Source organism: Penaeus japonicus, unplaced genomic scaffold, assembly GCF_977035675.1.
Source record: "Penaeus japonicus unplaced genomic scaffold, GWHDUDI00000001_assembly GWHDUDI00000017, whole genome shotgun sequence".
Classification (NCBI taxonomy): Eukaryota; Metazoa; Arthropoda; class Malacostraca; order Decapoda; family Penaeidae; genus Penaeus; species Penaeus japonicus.
The window spans coordinates 26988515-27003514 of NW_028234419.1; the positions used below are offsets into that span (position 1 = coordinate 26988515).

Consider the following 15000-nt stretch of genomic DNA (forward strand, 5'->3'; position numbering starts at 1 on the left):
CTATGAGGGGCAGCCCGCTGCTGCTGCTGCTGCTGCTGCCAACACTGCGACTGCTCCACATGTTGCCAGACGATTCTGTGTCTGGTCTCTGCAAGCAACTTTCCTTGCTCTTGACAATGCTTTTTTCAGTTACTGCTGCTTCTCTCGCTTCAATCTCCTTACATTTGTTGGTTCATGTCTCCCCAATTCCACAGCTGTAAGATATATACAAGTTATTTACTTCGTAAATCCTGGTTAAATGATAATTACTACTCTCTTCTTTCCCAATGAAAAAAAAAATCAATAAAGAGAAAGGGCTGTCAATAATAAAGACTTTGGCAACCGATTAAAAAGTTGCCTGGGATAAAAATAAGTCAATATAACCCGTAAGAAAAGATTGTTCAATATAACGCCTTCCATTCTCGGGGACCTACCTGACCATGCCCATGTCCGTGTCCATACTGTGCCATATCCAAATCGCCGTAGTAGGGGTTGGCCGGTAGATTATGTTCCAGGGGCGGCGGAGCCAGCATTTCGGGCAAATGCATGGGCCACATGTCGGAGCCCACAACCCCGAATCCTCCGCCCACTCCTCCGACCACGCTTCCGTGCTCCGACCTCTTCTGAGCTCGCTGGGCGCGCTCGGTGCCAATAGGTTGCAACTTTGACGGGCGCTCCTCCGGTTGCTGAGCCATTCCTCCCGTGGTGGCCGCTGCTGCACTCTGGGTGGGCGAGGCAGGGTTGGAGGAATGGGGCGAGTTGAGTGGGGGAGAGCTGTCCTGCGAGGCGCCGCTGTTTCTGTACGTGTTGTTAGCTGCCATGGTGGTTGGTATGGGAGCAATGGGTGGCGGGTTACGTGGCAGGAGCCCACTAATCACCTCGCCGAACCCGCCCGAGAGAGACAGGTTCGCGTCCAGACCACCTGGGAACTGGTTCATGGCACTGAAGCCTGAGCCGATTGAGGGCGTGACGGTCGGAGCCCCGTTCTGGAAGGCAGCTAACTGGGTGCGGGGCGGGAAAGTGGGAGGCACAAATGTTCCTGATCTGCTGGTAAAGTCCGGCGCATTGGGGTTGAGGTTGCTCTGTATCTGGGGGGCAGCAGAGATGGGTGCCAGGATGTTGTTGGTGAAGACAGGGTGGGTGTTGGTCTGGGGTGTGGTGAACCTCGGCCCGTTTATCATGCCTGTCAGTTGAGCCAAAGATGAAAACTGCTGCTGCACCTTCTGCTGGTGGAAGGGGCCAATGATCTCGAGAGGAGGTGGTGGCTTGCGGTAAGGCTGCCCTGGGGCCAAATTAACTAAATCATTGTGGTCAGGAGGTGGCACAGGGCCACGGGGGATGGAGGATACAGGGCCGCCAGGTGCCAGGCTAGCCATTGAAGCACCGGAGTAACCTTGCTGCATCATGTTCATCCCTGAGTGCGACAGGTGGCCGCGGTTGGAGAGCGGAGCACCAGGCCCAAGGGATGCAGACGGCATCGATGGAATCCGCACCATCGACGACAACATGGGCGGGGGCGTGCGCGAAGGGCCAGCCAGGATGCTGAAGGAGCCAGTCCCTCCCATGTCCAGTGAGGAGCGGGGGATGGGGGGTGGCGTGGAGGTCTGGCGTGTGGCAGGGGGTGCGATGGGCCTCATGGACGGGGAGGCCACGGGGGTCCCTGGGGCACTGCGAGCCATACTTGTGGTGAGCGGCTGGTGGGATCCAGACAAAGGCATGGGCACGGGGATGCTTCCTGGCGGACTACCGCTAGCCACGGCCGTCACGTGGCTGTGACTACTGGCTGTAATGGTGGAGGTTGTCCCTCGGTACCCGGGAGCACGGCTGGCATCCACCACCGGAGGCTGCTCAATCTGATCCAAGTAGCTGCTCACTGGCCCGTTGCTCAGATGCTGCTGGTTCAGCTGGTTCTGATGTTTGTTCCCGTTCGGAAGGCCGGATGCAGCGACGGAGGCGAAGTTCACTTGCTTCTCCTTGGCGCCCCACATAGCCTCATGTGTTACTTGGCTAAGGCGATTATTGAAGATGGAATATTGCTGTCCTACCATACCATTATTGTTAGTTTCTGGTAGACCCTTCTCCTCGGACACAATACCTTCCGAGGAGTTGGTGGCATTATTAGCTAATCCCTGATGCGCTTGTGAGGGATTGGGAGATCCTACAAGCGGTGGTGTGGCACTCTTTCCTGAGCCTTTGGCATCAGCTAACTTGGTGGCAAACATCTGGGTGACCTCCGAAGTCATTGCTACAATTGCAGAGTTGTTGGTATTGGGGACTTTATTAGCACTAGTGGTAGGCACTGATTTCTTCTCACCTGGGAACAACTGCCGAACAGCAGGACTCTTGGGGACCGCACAGTTGAGTGGCCCAATAGTGGACACAGGTCTCACCTGTGCCGGGGTTCTTTTCGGGGATGAGACGGCACTTGACCAGGCTGTGGTTGTGGTGGCTCCACACTTGGCTACGGTGACACTAGTAGTAGAAGAAGTGACTGTAGCCATGCTAATTCCAATAGTACTGGCAGGTCTTAGAGCTTTGCTACTGGGAGCCTGGGATAATACAGACTCAGCACTATTCTTGGAGGGTTTAGGAGCAACCTTGGCAACAGATTTTGGCAACAATTCTGAAAGATCCTTATCAGGATCCTTGACCAAGGCAGAAATGAGGTTCTGTGCTTGGCGTGTAGCTTCCGTTGAGCCCTTGATGCTGATCATTCTGTCTCCTTGGCTCTTGCCTTGCTTTTCAACCTCAATGTGAGCTCCAGACACTTCTCGGATGGTGTTAATATTGCACCCTCCTCGGCCTATGACTCGACTGATGGCGCTGTTGGGGACAGACACTTTCTTGGCCTTGCGGCTCACTTCCTTCCAGCCGTCCTCTCTTCTGCTGCCCTTCTTGGGACTAGTTCCAAGCCCTGGAGCAGTCTTGGTGTTGGGGCTGAGGGAGGGTGCACTGAGCGTGGTAGAAGAACTTCCCACGAGGCCTGGGATGGGAGTAACGTAGTGGTCCACCTCTCCAAACGTGTCTAAGGCATTTACGCGGGATGAGTCGTGGGTGACCTTCTTGTTGTTCACAAGTTTGAGGCTCTCTAAATGGAAGATGTCGAGCTCATTCATCGTCTCATTGGCTTTATTTTCCTCTTCCTTCTTCTTCTTGCTCTTTGACGCGATGGTGGATGAGGCACTAGAAAGCTGCTGCTGCTGCTGTTGCAACTGCTGCAAAGTTGTAGACCCAGCAATGGTACTATTCATGGCGCTTTTCTTCATTTCAATGGTTTCGCTGACTGGGACTGGAGGGGATGTTGAGTTCTGCTTTTGGTGTGTGTTGGAGACTTCCTTGCTCTCCTTCTTTTTCTTCTTGCTCTTCTTCCCAGTCTTCTCCTTATCCTCCGTGACTTTGGTCTCTGAGGTCGCACTGGTCTGGCTGTTGGAGTCGATGCCACTGTCACCGTCCTTCTCCTCCGGCACAACCTGCTCCACTCTCTGGAGGTTGTTGGTCTCATTTTTCTCCTTCTTTGTTTGTTGCTGCTTGATCTCCTGGTCCTCATTGATGACGTTTTCATTCTCGTCCTCGCCATCGTAGTTGTCCCCGCTGTCGCTACCTTTCGGGTAGTCCGTGCGGCGTTTCTCGACCCTTCTCTCATACTTCTTGGCCTTTTTCTTGAGTCGCCGTCGACTGGCCGCCGCCTTCTTGGATTCCTCTTTGTTCCGTTCCTTTTCTAATTCCTCCAGTAAGATGGAGGCATTCTTATTAGCCTCTAAAGCTTGCTTTTCTTTGGCTGCACGGATCACCTCCATGCAATTGGTGCACTTGGTCATCAGCTCTTTGTCTGCTATGGTAGTGATGTACCGCTGCAACTCAAGGTCGGAAGGAAACTGGGTCACGTTTCGTACCATGTACTTGACAACCTTGTAATGCCCTCTCTTAAATGCAGCCATGAGACAGGAGACCTTCCTGTTGTCTTCGGACTCAATGTCTGCTGTGGCACTGTTTAGGAGCTGAACCACTTCCAGGTGTCCCCCATTGGCCGCTAGCCACAGAGGGGAGTTGCCCTTCTTGTTCTTGACTTCCACTTGAGCACCTCTGTAAATATGAAACATCCCAGTTAGTTATATAAACAAGTGATCTGCAAGAAGGGAGGGGGGGGGGGGAGTATGGTAATCTTTGAACACATTATATTCCAAATTTTATTTCAATGATTTCAACATTTTTTAACACTGGAGGTTTAAATAAATGAATCAATCAAAATAAAACTGATCAACCTACAATTTAATGGACACAAATTCATTTTCAGGCAATATGAATGAATTGTAAATTACGTTCCTCATATGAAATACCCTTTCTATCAATCATTACACTAAAAATAAAATCTAATTCCTCAGATGAACTTAAACTAAATATTAAAACACGATAAATGTATGTTTCATTGATTGTGAATAAAGACAAAGAAAAATAACAATGACAAAAACCACACACGATCATTTACCTTTGGATAAGAAGCTCTACGAATTTATAATGGCCCTTATCCGCTGCAATGGTAAGTGCAGTGTCTTTTGAGGATGGAACAGGTGGGGCATTGACGTCCGCACCTTTGTCCAGGAGGACTCTGCCCACTTCAACATAGCCACCACTTGCAGCTTCCATTAGAGGTGTAAGTCCAGTCTATGATGAAGAAAATTAATATCAGATTAGGTCTTCTGTTTGAAAGGACGAAGAAAAAAAAAAAAAAAATGTGCCACCTAACAATGAATGACATTCTGGTATATCATTTCTACCCTATTGATATTAGTGGCAAAATGGTATAACTTCACTTGTGGAGAATTAATTTCAAAAGAAACCATTCTTACCTTGGCACGGTGTTCAACATTAGCCTTGCGATCTAAGAGGAGGGAGACAACTTCATGTCTTCCCTGGAAGCATGCCAGTGTCAATGCGGTGTTGCGGTTGGTCTCGATTTGAGCATTGATATCCGAGCCCATGTCTAGTAAAAGCTTCACCGCAGTTGCATGGCCATTCATGGCCGCAAGCATGAGAGGAGAGATGCCGAGCTTCGATCCTGTGCGAGAGTTGATTTCCGCACCATTGTCCAGCAAAAGCTTGATGATATTGACAAAGCCACCGGATGCAGCAAGGGAGAGAGGTGTATAGTCAGATACATTTCGATGCTCCTTGTTAGCACCTCGCTGTAAAAGGATTTCTACAACTTCATATCTGCCTCCAGAACAAGCCAAGGAGAGAGGGGTGTCCTTGGTGCGCTCCGACTGTGCTTCTATGTGAGCACCAGCATTCAATAAGGTCTCTACTACCTTTGCATGACCTGCAGTAGCTGCTAGGATAAGCGGCGTGAAGCCCTTCTTATCTCTGTGCTCTGTGGGAGAAGTATACGTCATTAAAAATCTACATCAAACCTTCTATAATGTTATCACACAATTTTCTTGATTTGTTTATAAGCAAAATCATCACTTGTCCTTTATGAAGAAAAAACAAATTTTAAAATGGCTGAGGAGGATACATACCAATGTTAGCTCCGCGGTTGAGGAGAAGCTGCACGAGCTCCTCGTGTCCTCCTGCACAAGCCAGGGTGAGTGCTGTATCATGATTGGAATCTGTTTCAATATCAACATCTACCAGGTGAGGTGGTATTGGTGCTGGATAATGACATACCCCACCTGGCCCAATGCCTGCTGGGCCAGTGTATGGCACACTACCATCCCCACTCATGTAGGGCACTCCCACTGACACAGGCACTCCTCCAACACCCAACTGACCACCACCAACCTGGAAGAAAAAAAGTTCATGTTAACTCTTCATACACAATGGTGATATCACTAACAAGAAATTGTCATATCCTTTACATCAAAGTTGTCAAATAATGGGGAATAGTTCTTTTTAAAAATGGATATCAAATAAACAAGAAAATTTTACCTGAGGGGAAGGTGCTGTAATCATCTCTGACAATTGGTCATTGAGTATCTTGGCGGGCGCAGCTGGCGTGGCCACCATCAACCCCGACTCATTGGGATGCAGCCCCTGGCCAAAGCTATTGACGGTCCCACTGGAGAGTGGCAGAGTCCCAGAGGGGGGTGCCATGGTGGCTGGGAAGTGCGCCATGGTGTGTGTGTTGGCATACACCACACCCTGTGCTCCCGGGTCCAGAGGTATGCCCGCAGTGACTGGCTGGTGGTGCGTGGCAGCATCTTGGGAGGAGGCTGTGCTGCTGACATCGGGAAGGCTGAAGTGGCCTTCGCGCTCTTGCTTGCTCCCAGTGACTCGTACTTGTTTCTTGCTCTTCTTGGTGGAAGGTTGACTGACTGAAGGAGGCTGTGCAACCTGTTGTCCTGTTGGTAGTGTTGTAGGACTGCCATGTAGGAGAGGTCCCAGAGGCGGCCCCCGCTGCTGACCTCCGGAATCTCCTGCAGGCACTCCCAGTTGTGGTGAGTGTAATAAGATTTTCTTTACCTGGGATTTGCTTGAATGAGGAACTGCTGCCCCTGCAGGTCCTCCACTAGTGTTAGTAATACTACTGCTGCTGGTTGAAACTCCCGAGGAACCTATTACTTGCAATTGCTGTGCAGCCACTGCTGCAGCAGTTTGGCTGGTGACTGGTTGGTTTCCCACTGCCTGCCCCACCCCCAGGGTAGACAAGTGGTTATACTGCAAAGGCACAGATCCTGTGCCTACTTGGAAAGGTGCAAACTGCAAGTGAGGAGAGGATACAAGAGTAGATGGAACAAACTGCAGTCCTGTGCCCGGTGCCGGCCCCAGTCCCGTTGACAGGTGCAGTGGTGTGCCCAAAGGAGTCAGAGGTACAACTTCTGCTCCACTACTGGCATCTCGCCCAGTACAATCGTTCTCTGACTTTCCCAGTCCAGCACCACTGCTGGCCAACTCTTCATTGGATAACACCCCTGGGCAGTCACACTCAGAAGGAACACTCCTTTTCTTGTCTTTTTTGCCTCTTGTCTGCGTGCTCTCCACCTTGTTCTTATTCTGACAGCCTTGGTCATGTGAAGGCTCAACAAGCATTGGAGGAGGGAGGGGAGGAGGAGGAGGTGGAAGGCTTTGTGTAGTTCCACTTGTAGGGTGTAGTACACCTGGAGGAGGAGGAGGAGGTAGAGAGGTCACTGTGCCACCAGGAACAAGCAATGATTGGGTACTTAATCCACTACCTGGACAACTGTATGCACCTTCAACCCCATGGTTTAGCTGCACCTGTTGGAGCTGTAATTGCTGGACAGCTTGATTGCGCTGGGCAATCATCTGCTGCTGAGAATGCTGTTGCTGTTGGGAAGCTTGCTGATGTTTCTGCTGTTGTAATTGCAGCTTCTTCTTGTCTGCTTTCTTTGATGGTATCATTTTAGGTCTTTCTGATACAGGGACATTTCCAGTAGCTGGTCCAGAGGAGGAAACACTGTGGGTAGGCAAGGATGGAGGTGAGGCCGGTGTGTGGTAAGCAGAGGAAGCAGGATATCCTGCAGTCTCCTGAGCACAGGTTCCCCCAGGGAATATTGAGGAGGGTACTTGTGCTCCCTCCGCTGGGAGAGAGATAGGTAACTGTGCAGCAGAGGTTGCCCCGCCACTATAAAGGGATACAACAGGAGGTAATTCTGACATGACAACGCCAGGAGGTAAGCCTGCCCATCCTGTGCCAGGAAGAAAACCAGTTTGAGTTTCTACAGTATGAGTAGCAATGGGTACGTGGGTGTGAAGGGATGCCGGAGGGTAGACAAGAGGTGCCGCCAATGAAGTGTTTCCAGTGCTGATGGCACTAGTGCTGATATTGTTGGTGCTGCTGCTGGTAAGGGTTGTGATAGATGTTCCATTACTACAGACAGTGCCAATGACAGAACTGCTGTTGCATGTGCTGGTCCCCGTGCTGCTGCTGCTGCTCCGGGAGGGGTCGTAGCTGCCACTGTAGGGGATCACCTTGCCTTGGAGTTCTCTTTCTACCCTTTGCAGCTCTTCCAGAATTTGTTGCTTCTGTAGAATCTGTTCTTCTCTATTTTGGTGAGGCTGCTCAGCCTTCGTAACAATGCTGTTTACATACTGGTCTAGTCGATCACTTGGCCGTAACTTGGCAATAGCCTCCTCTTGGTTACCAGGTGGTGGGGAAGTTGGAGAGGCTGGGGTTAGCAGGACATAATCACTGTTGTTTACATTACTGCTAGATGAGTTCTTTGCCTGGAATCATGGAGAGAATTACCATTAAAAATATATTATCTTCTGTACATCATAAAGAAAGAAGAAAAAAAGTATATCTCATTACCTTCACTGAAGAGAGACAATGATGTGCAAAAACACTTATATAAAAACACATGTGAAGACTCACCGCCGTTCCTCCCTCTGAGGGAGAGCTGCTCTTGTCACTGGCGACAGCAGCATTAGGCGGTGCAAGACCTGGGGTCATGGTGGTGGGTAACAAGGATGTGGTGGCAGGCTTGCGGATGGTCTTGCTACGGCTGGCCTTGGCTGCAGAGGACGCCTGGGTGCTAGTGGCTGGAGCAGAGCTAGTCGCCAAGCCTCCCTCGCCCAGCCGATCTATAATGGGTAGAAAAGATGTACTGTCTAAGTGATCATAAAGGGGTAAAGGAGAGAGAGAGAAAAAAATAAATAAATAAATAAAGAATCTGCTTACATGTTCCTGAAATGGAGAGAGAAAAAATAAAGAGGCAAGAGAGAAGAGAGAAGAAAAAAGGTAAAAGTCTAATCTACTAATCTAATGTACAGAGATATTTTCACATGTTTAGATTACACATTTTTCACAATTTTCAACAAAATGAAGATTATTCTTATTCAGGTCCTTCCATAAACCAGACACTCACCAAGTTCATTAAACACAGGTTGATTAGCAGCGATGACAAGAGGTGCCTGAGTGTCTCCGCCTGGCACCATCAGCCCCACGGAGAGGTGGTGTGACTCGCCCTCCAGCAGCGCTCCGGCTGCCAGCTCCCCCGTGCCGCCCGCGCTTGTCCCCGTCACATTAGGGTGCGGCGGGGCAACCACAGGGAGGAGGTGTGAGATGGAACTAGGAAAATCTATGAGCAACTGTACCACCTTGGTGTGGCCCCCTCGGCTCGCCTCCATGAGCATGGTAGAGTTATCCTGCAAGGGCGGAGGTGATTAATGAGCTACCAGCATTTAACAATCACAGGTTTAATTCTTACTTACTAAATATCAAAAACTATGTATCAACATAAGGAATGCTAACAAAAAAGTGAATACTAAAGTACCTTGAGCTTGTGGTGAGGGTCGGCCCCATGGACCAGCAACAACTCGACCACCGGAACGTGACCACCGGCGCAAGCAAGGGAGAGCGGCGTATGGTCGTTGTTGGTGGTGGTCTTGTTCACGTCTCCACCCTTCACGATGAGGAACTGAACCGTGCACAGGTGGCCCGCTCGGCATGCTTTCATCAGGGGCGTGCGGCCACCTTCGCTCTCGTGCTCCTGTGGAGGTTGGGAATTGTCTCTTGAGTTTTAAGGGCTCACGCAGAATCTCTGGATGGCTTATGGTCAAATAATCTGCATAGGCTTGTATATCAAATAATAATAAAAATAATAATTGTATTGTGTTCATTTCCATTCTGATGAAAATAAAATAAAACAAAAAATAAATCAACAAGTTAACAAACAAAATAAGATATAAATAGAATAAGATCTTACCAGGTTGGCCCCAGCTTGCAACAGCAGGTCAGCGACGTCAGTGTGCCCATTCTCACAAGCATAGGTCAGAGCAGTGTCTCCCGTTGAGGTCTGAGCATTGACATTTGCACCAGCATCAATTAGGTATCTAGAAAGAAAGAAGATATTATTATAAAAAAAATTGAAACAATAACATATCCATGGCAAAAAGAATTGAAACAATCATATATTCATAGGATAAAGAATCAAACATATAAATTTATCTAACTGATCATAACACAAGATAGTTTTCTCTGAAATCAACACTCAACATCATCCACCAATAAAACACAGAAAGATTGGTCCCTATCCCACCCACCCACCCACCCTCCCTCCTTCTCCCATAGCCCAACCAAATACTCACTCCACTAGTTCTCTGTGTCCTTCCTGCGCCGCCTCCATCAGTGGCGTGGACGCTCCCAACTCAAGGTCAGCTCCGGCCTTGATAAGGAGGTCGGCCACGTCTCGGAATCCCCCGCAGCAAGCCAGCGTCAAGGCGGTTTCCTGCGTTTCTTCCGTCTGCGCATTGATGTCCGCCCCTGTGGAGGAATTCCAAAGCTTATTGTCAATAGTCTGATAGTTTACTTTGAATTGTAAAAAACTCTAATTCTTAAATATACACTTTACAATGTAAGAGCTTGACTGATTAAGTAACTCATTCAAACACACAAATGCTTTATTAAGTTATGTCACATCAATAATAAAAGGTGTAAAAGGATAACAACAACAAAAGACAGAAGACCTACCATGAGCCAGGAGAAGTGTGACCATTTCTTCATGACCTTCCCTGGCAGCTTCCATGAGAGGGGTGTATCCCTCATCATTGACTTCCTCAATGTTGGCTCCACGTTCGAGGAGCAGCAACGCTAGGTCAGTGTGGCCACCACATGCAGCCAGGGTCAGGGGGGACTCGAAACTGTCCGCAGGCATATTCACCTGAAGGAGGAAAGGGGGGAGAGTGTAAGGGAATGCAAAGTGAGAACAAGCCTTTGGCATGAACATGTAAGGACCCTCATGACCACAATCTAAAGGAGAACCATTTACTGAGGTTCACACTAAAGGAGTATTCTGCCTACACACCTGTGCACCAGAGTCGAGCAGCAGTCGCGCCACTTCCACGTGGCCATCCATACTGGCCTCCATCAATGCTGTGTGCATCTCATCAGTTTTGTGTTCTTGGTCTGCTCCAGCATCCAGAAGGAATTTCACCATCTCCAGGTGTCCTTTATAACACGCCAATGTCAACGCTGATTCCTTAAACTCATTACTGTGGGTGTTGATTCCTGCACCTTGTTCCAGTAAGATCTGAAGTGAGGATGCAAAGAGTAAGTCAAAACAGTTTTTGTGTACACATGCAAGTCAAATCCACTGTATGAATAGGTTTATATTCTTTAAATTCTTGAAAAGCTACAAAAATATGAAAATTGTAAGAATAAGAGAAGAAAAATAATGAATGACAGAAATCATGCTTGAAACAACAATTAAAATGAAATAGCAACCATACCTTGGCAACCTCCACATGGCCAGCTGATGCTGCCTCCATCAAAGGAGTGTGGCCATTCTCATTATGGTCTTCAACATTGGCACCATGCTGGAGGAGGACCTGTAAGTATATCATATTTGTAGATTACATGGGTATTATATTAGTTAGATAACTGAGATCAACCACCTATAAAATGAAGTCTATTTTGACCTCTCCATAATCATGTTTCATGGAGTTGGATCATTGGCATACAAATTTTATGTTATTGTTGAAATTACAAGCAAATTATTTCTTCATTTGTGTAAACAGGGCATCATACCAAGTGCTATTAATATCACTTTGCTAATAAACCAAACAAAAATCTAGAAAATCATAGAAAACACACATTCCTCATAAGATGCCCAACCTAGGCTGAACATCTGAAGATGTGGTCAGCCCCAGAAGGGTCAAAATGAACGCAAATTACACAATATTTAATATTCTTTTACTTAACAAAATCCACTGGTAAGGCTAAAGGAAGTGTATCTCCGCTCACCTTGACTACGTCAGTGTGCCCACCCGCACAGGCATACATAAGGGGAGTGTTGCCTGAGGAGGACTGGGCATTAACGTCAGCATTATGTGCAATTAATAACTTGACTATTTCTACATGTCCTGCAGAAGCCCCTTCCATCAGAGGTGTGCAGTCCCCTTTGATGCCTCTGTCTTCTACGTTGGCACGCATGGCAAGGAGTACCTGATAACAGAAAGTGTGTATTACAGAGAGGTACTGACTCTGATATGCCTGTAGAACTATGTTCCCTAGCATCTCAATTCTCACAAAATTAAGAGAATTCAAGCATAAAAGTATATGACCAATGGAGATAAAAAAAGAGATTAAATTTTACTTGAACATCTATCTAAATTATACTTTTATCTCTAATATCTAAAAGTATTTGACCTTTATTGAATATAGATTCTTTGTAAACTACCACACTCTTTGTTCAATGATTAATCAGCCAATAATAAAAAATATAAATTGCAATCAAGCTCTAGCAGACTGAAGAATCAACAGAATAAATTCTTTAATGTCTCCCAATTTCTAGTCCTTAAACCAGTAAAACTGAAAAACAAACACCAAAAATAACACATATCTGCAACCAATGATGTGAATTGTGCCTTACCTTACTCCAGGGCAAGTACACTCACTCCTGACAAATACCCAAGGTGACATGCCCTATGAGGTATATTTCTTTTAAGTTTTACATATATACAAATTAGTAAACAAATGGCAGAAAACCCAGATATATAAACAAAAGTCAAATGTGTGATTATATAGAATGCTTTTGCTCACATAGTGACTGTGACAGTTATTGAGAGAAGGATTACATAAAAAAAAAAAAAAAAATAGAAAAAAATTATCCAATTCAATCCCCACAGTAACAATGGCCACTAATATCCTGTAGGAAACACCACTCCTCAAGAAGTGACCTATTCATTCTCATAAAATGGGACCGACAAGCCCCCCCCCACCCCCAACCCTGGGCTCTGCCAGAGAAACTCGCCTCACTCACTTGAGCTAATTCGTAGTAACCAGCAGAGCAGGCAAGAGACAGCAAGCTCTCTCCTTCTTCAGTAGTCTCGTGGACAGACCGGCCTTCGTCTAGCAGCCTCCGCACGGTGGGCACGTCCCCGTCCGTGCAAGCCTCCACCAAGGTCCGTTGTCCGTCCCCCGGGGTGCTGCTACTGCTACTACTGCTGCTACTGCTGCTGCTACTGCTACTGCTACTCCCTCCCACTGTGGCAGCTGCTGCCGCTGCTGCCGCTGCCGCCGCCGCCGCTGCTGCTGCTCCTCCGACCGTCTCTGAGCGCATGCGCGTTAAGGCGGCCGCAGCTTCGTCCAGGGCACAAGACACGCTGGAGGTAAGTCGACGCAACACTTCCGGGTCTGAGGACGATGAAACTACATACAGTGATCCGCATTAGTAACTCAAAATTGCTGCTGGTTTTCGTCTCTTAACTTAAAAAATAAACTGTCTATGCTTTAATCAAATACCTGTTACCTATTCTGAAAGTTACATTATGTATCTTGATTGATTTGCAATTATACACTTTGAACACAAGACAAGTTAATGGGTATATATCCTCAGTGAGTATGCACAAATAATATAATATGTCATGAACTGCTATGTCTAATTCAAAACAAAATAGGGATATGAAATTTGTTCCTGAAAACCCTAACGTTCTTGAAATCAAATTCTATTATTTCTGAAGTTATTTATATACAAAAGGACAGAGAGAGAGACAGGGAAAGGAAGGGAAGGGAAGGGAAGGGAAGAAAAGGGAGAGAGAGCAAAAGAGAAAGAAAGAAAGAAAGACAGAAAGAGAAAGAGAAGGAGAGAGAGAGAGAAAAAGAGAGAGAGAGAGAGAGAGAGAGAGAGAGAGAGAGAGAGAGAGAGAGAGGGAGAGAGAGAGGGAGGGAGAGAGAGAGGGAGGGAGAGGGAGAGGGAGAGGGAGAGGGAGAGGGAGGGAGAGGGAGAGGGAGAGAGAAAGAGGGAGAGGGAGAGAGAAAGAGGGAGAGGGAGAGAGAAAGAGGGAGAGGGAGAGAGAAAGAGAGAGAAAGAGGGAGAGAGAGAGAAAGAGGGAGGGGGGAACAAGAACAAAGAGACAAGTAGAAATAAGAAAAATAAATTTAATTGGTTAATTTTTTTATTACCAAAATATAAATAATAATAATAATTTTTCATGAAATAGTGACACAGGAAAATATAAAATATCAATCATATAATGACACAGACATGCAAGTATCTATTTACTCTACTTGACGAAGCCTTCTATCAGGTGTGTATACTAGACCTCCGAACTATTTGCTAAAGTAAGTGGAATTAACCTAATGATGATAGATGGTACCTATATATGCCATGATAATGGTGGCTACTCTCTGTTCTGTGCACAATATAAGTTTGGTCTTGTGGCTCCAATGGTGTTAGCATTTGAGCTACAGCAGTGATTCTAAACCTGTGTTTCTTAGGGTTCTGTGACACCATGCCATTCACTTTCAAGAAAAATTCAATTTAAGCCAATTCTCTATATCGCACAAATATGTAGGGCCATGGAAAGTTACTACAACTTATCTGCAGGCCTACAGACTTGTATTTTCGCAGGCTCAGTCAGCCACAATTGTAGTCATTATGTATTAATTTCATTAAACAGTTCCTTGTATTGTGCTGTTAGATCAGGACAAGACATCTGGCTGCAAATGCACTTCTATGTATACAGCACAAGCAGAGGTTAGGGTTCAATGGAATGATGACCTGACCACTTGCTCTTTTAACACTTCTATTGAAAAACAACCATTGGCTATAGGAGGCCAAAAATGTTGTCCCCGCACTTCCAACTTTTATATTGTGCCACCGGGTTAATGAAGATGGACGAATGGAAGAGAAGACCTAGCCTTATTTGAGCTTGCCTACCTATCTAAAATAAATGACACAAGTGGGAAAAGAGAGAGAGAGAGCCAGCTTGCATCATTATAGTACTCGCACTAACTGGAATGGAATCTAAAAGGAATAAATCTGTAAAATCAGGGTCTGAATGAGCATCCTCTTTTGCCCTGATAATGTTCTCCTCCATACCCACAGATATACCATAGAGTACCTTAGTATGGGTGGAACTGCACACCAATATCTGAATTTGTACTATCAAATTTGTGCCTATATGTGATTCCTGCCTTCTTAATGCACAGAAGAGAAGCAAGCAGGAACATTTATAATCTATTTAGAGGCTATTGCTATCTTCTCTATCAATGCTGTAGCCCATTAGGGGGTCAATAATACAAGCAAAAAGGACATAACATATTAACACCATGGTCAGAAACAT

At 46.7% G+C, this 15000-nt stretch overlaps 1 protein-coding gene across 3 annotated transcripts in view; it reads right to left on the bottom strand.

Moving 5' to 3' along the window:
- Positions 1–15000, bottom strand: part of mask (multiple ankyrin repeats single KH domain) — a 36806-nt gene that overhangs the window by 997 nt on the left and 20809 nt on the right. For 2 of the 3 annotated variants that reach the window (XM_043034133.2, XM_086546220.1), the window contains exons 3-18: positions 12696–13084; positions 11678–11878; positions 11164–11262; positions 10740–10964; positions 10406–10595; positions 10024–10198; positions 9642–9768; positions 9210–9425; positions 8802–9081; positions 8309–8517; positions 5905–8160; positions 5496–5757; positions 4827–5347; positions 4466–4641; positions 414–4062; positions 1–194 (exon numbers count right to left, since the gene is read on the bottom strand). The exon at positions 1–194 is cut by the window's left edge and continues 997 nt beyond it. In XM_043034133.2, the coding sequence (XP_042890067.2) occupies positions 159–194; positions 414–4062; positions 4466–4641; positions 4827–5347; positions 5496–5757; positions 5905–8160; positions 8309–8517; positions 8802–9081; positions 9210–9425; positions 9642–9768; positions 10024–10198; positions 10406–10595; positions 10740–10964; positions 11164–11262; positions 11678–11878; positions 12696–13084 (9011 nt within the window). In that variant the 3' untranslated portion in view covers positions 1–158. The remainder of the gene's footprint in view (positions 195–413; positions 4063–4465; positions 4642–4826; positions 5348–5495; positions 5758–5904; positions 8161–8308; positions 8518–8801; positions 9082–9209; positions 9426–9641; positions 9769–10023; positions 10199–10405; positions 10596–10739; positions 10965–11163; positions 11263–11677; positions 11879–12695; positions 13085–15000) is intronic. The other variant, XM_043034134.2, reaches the window with a different exon arrangement.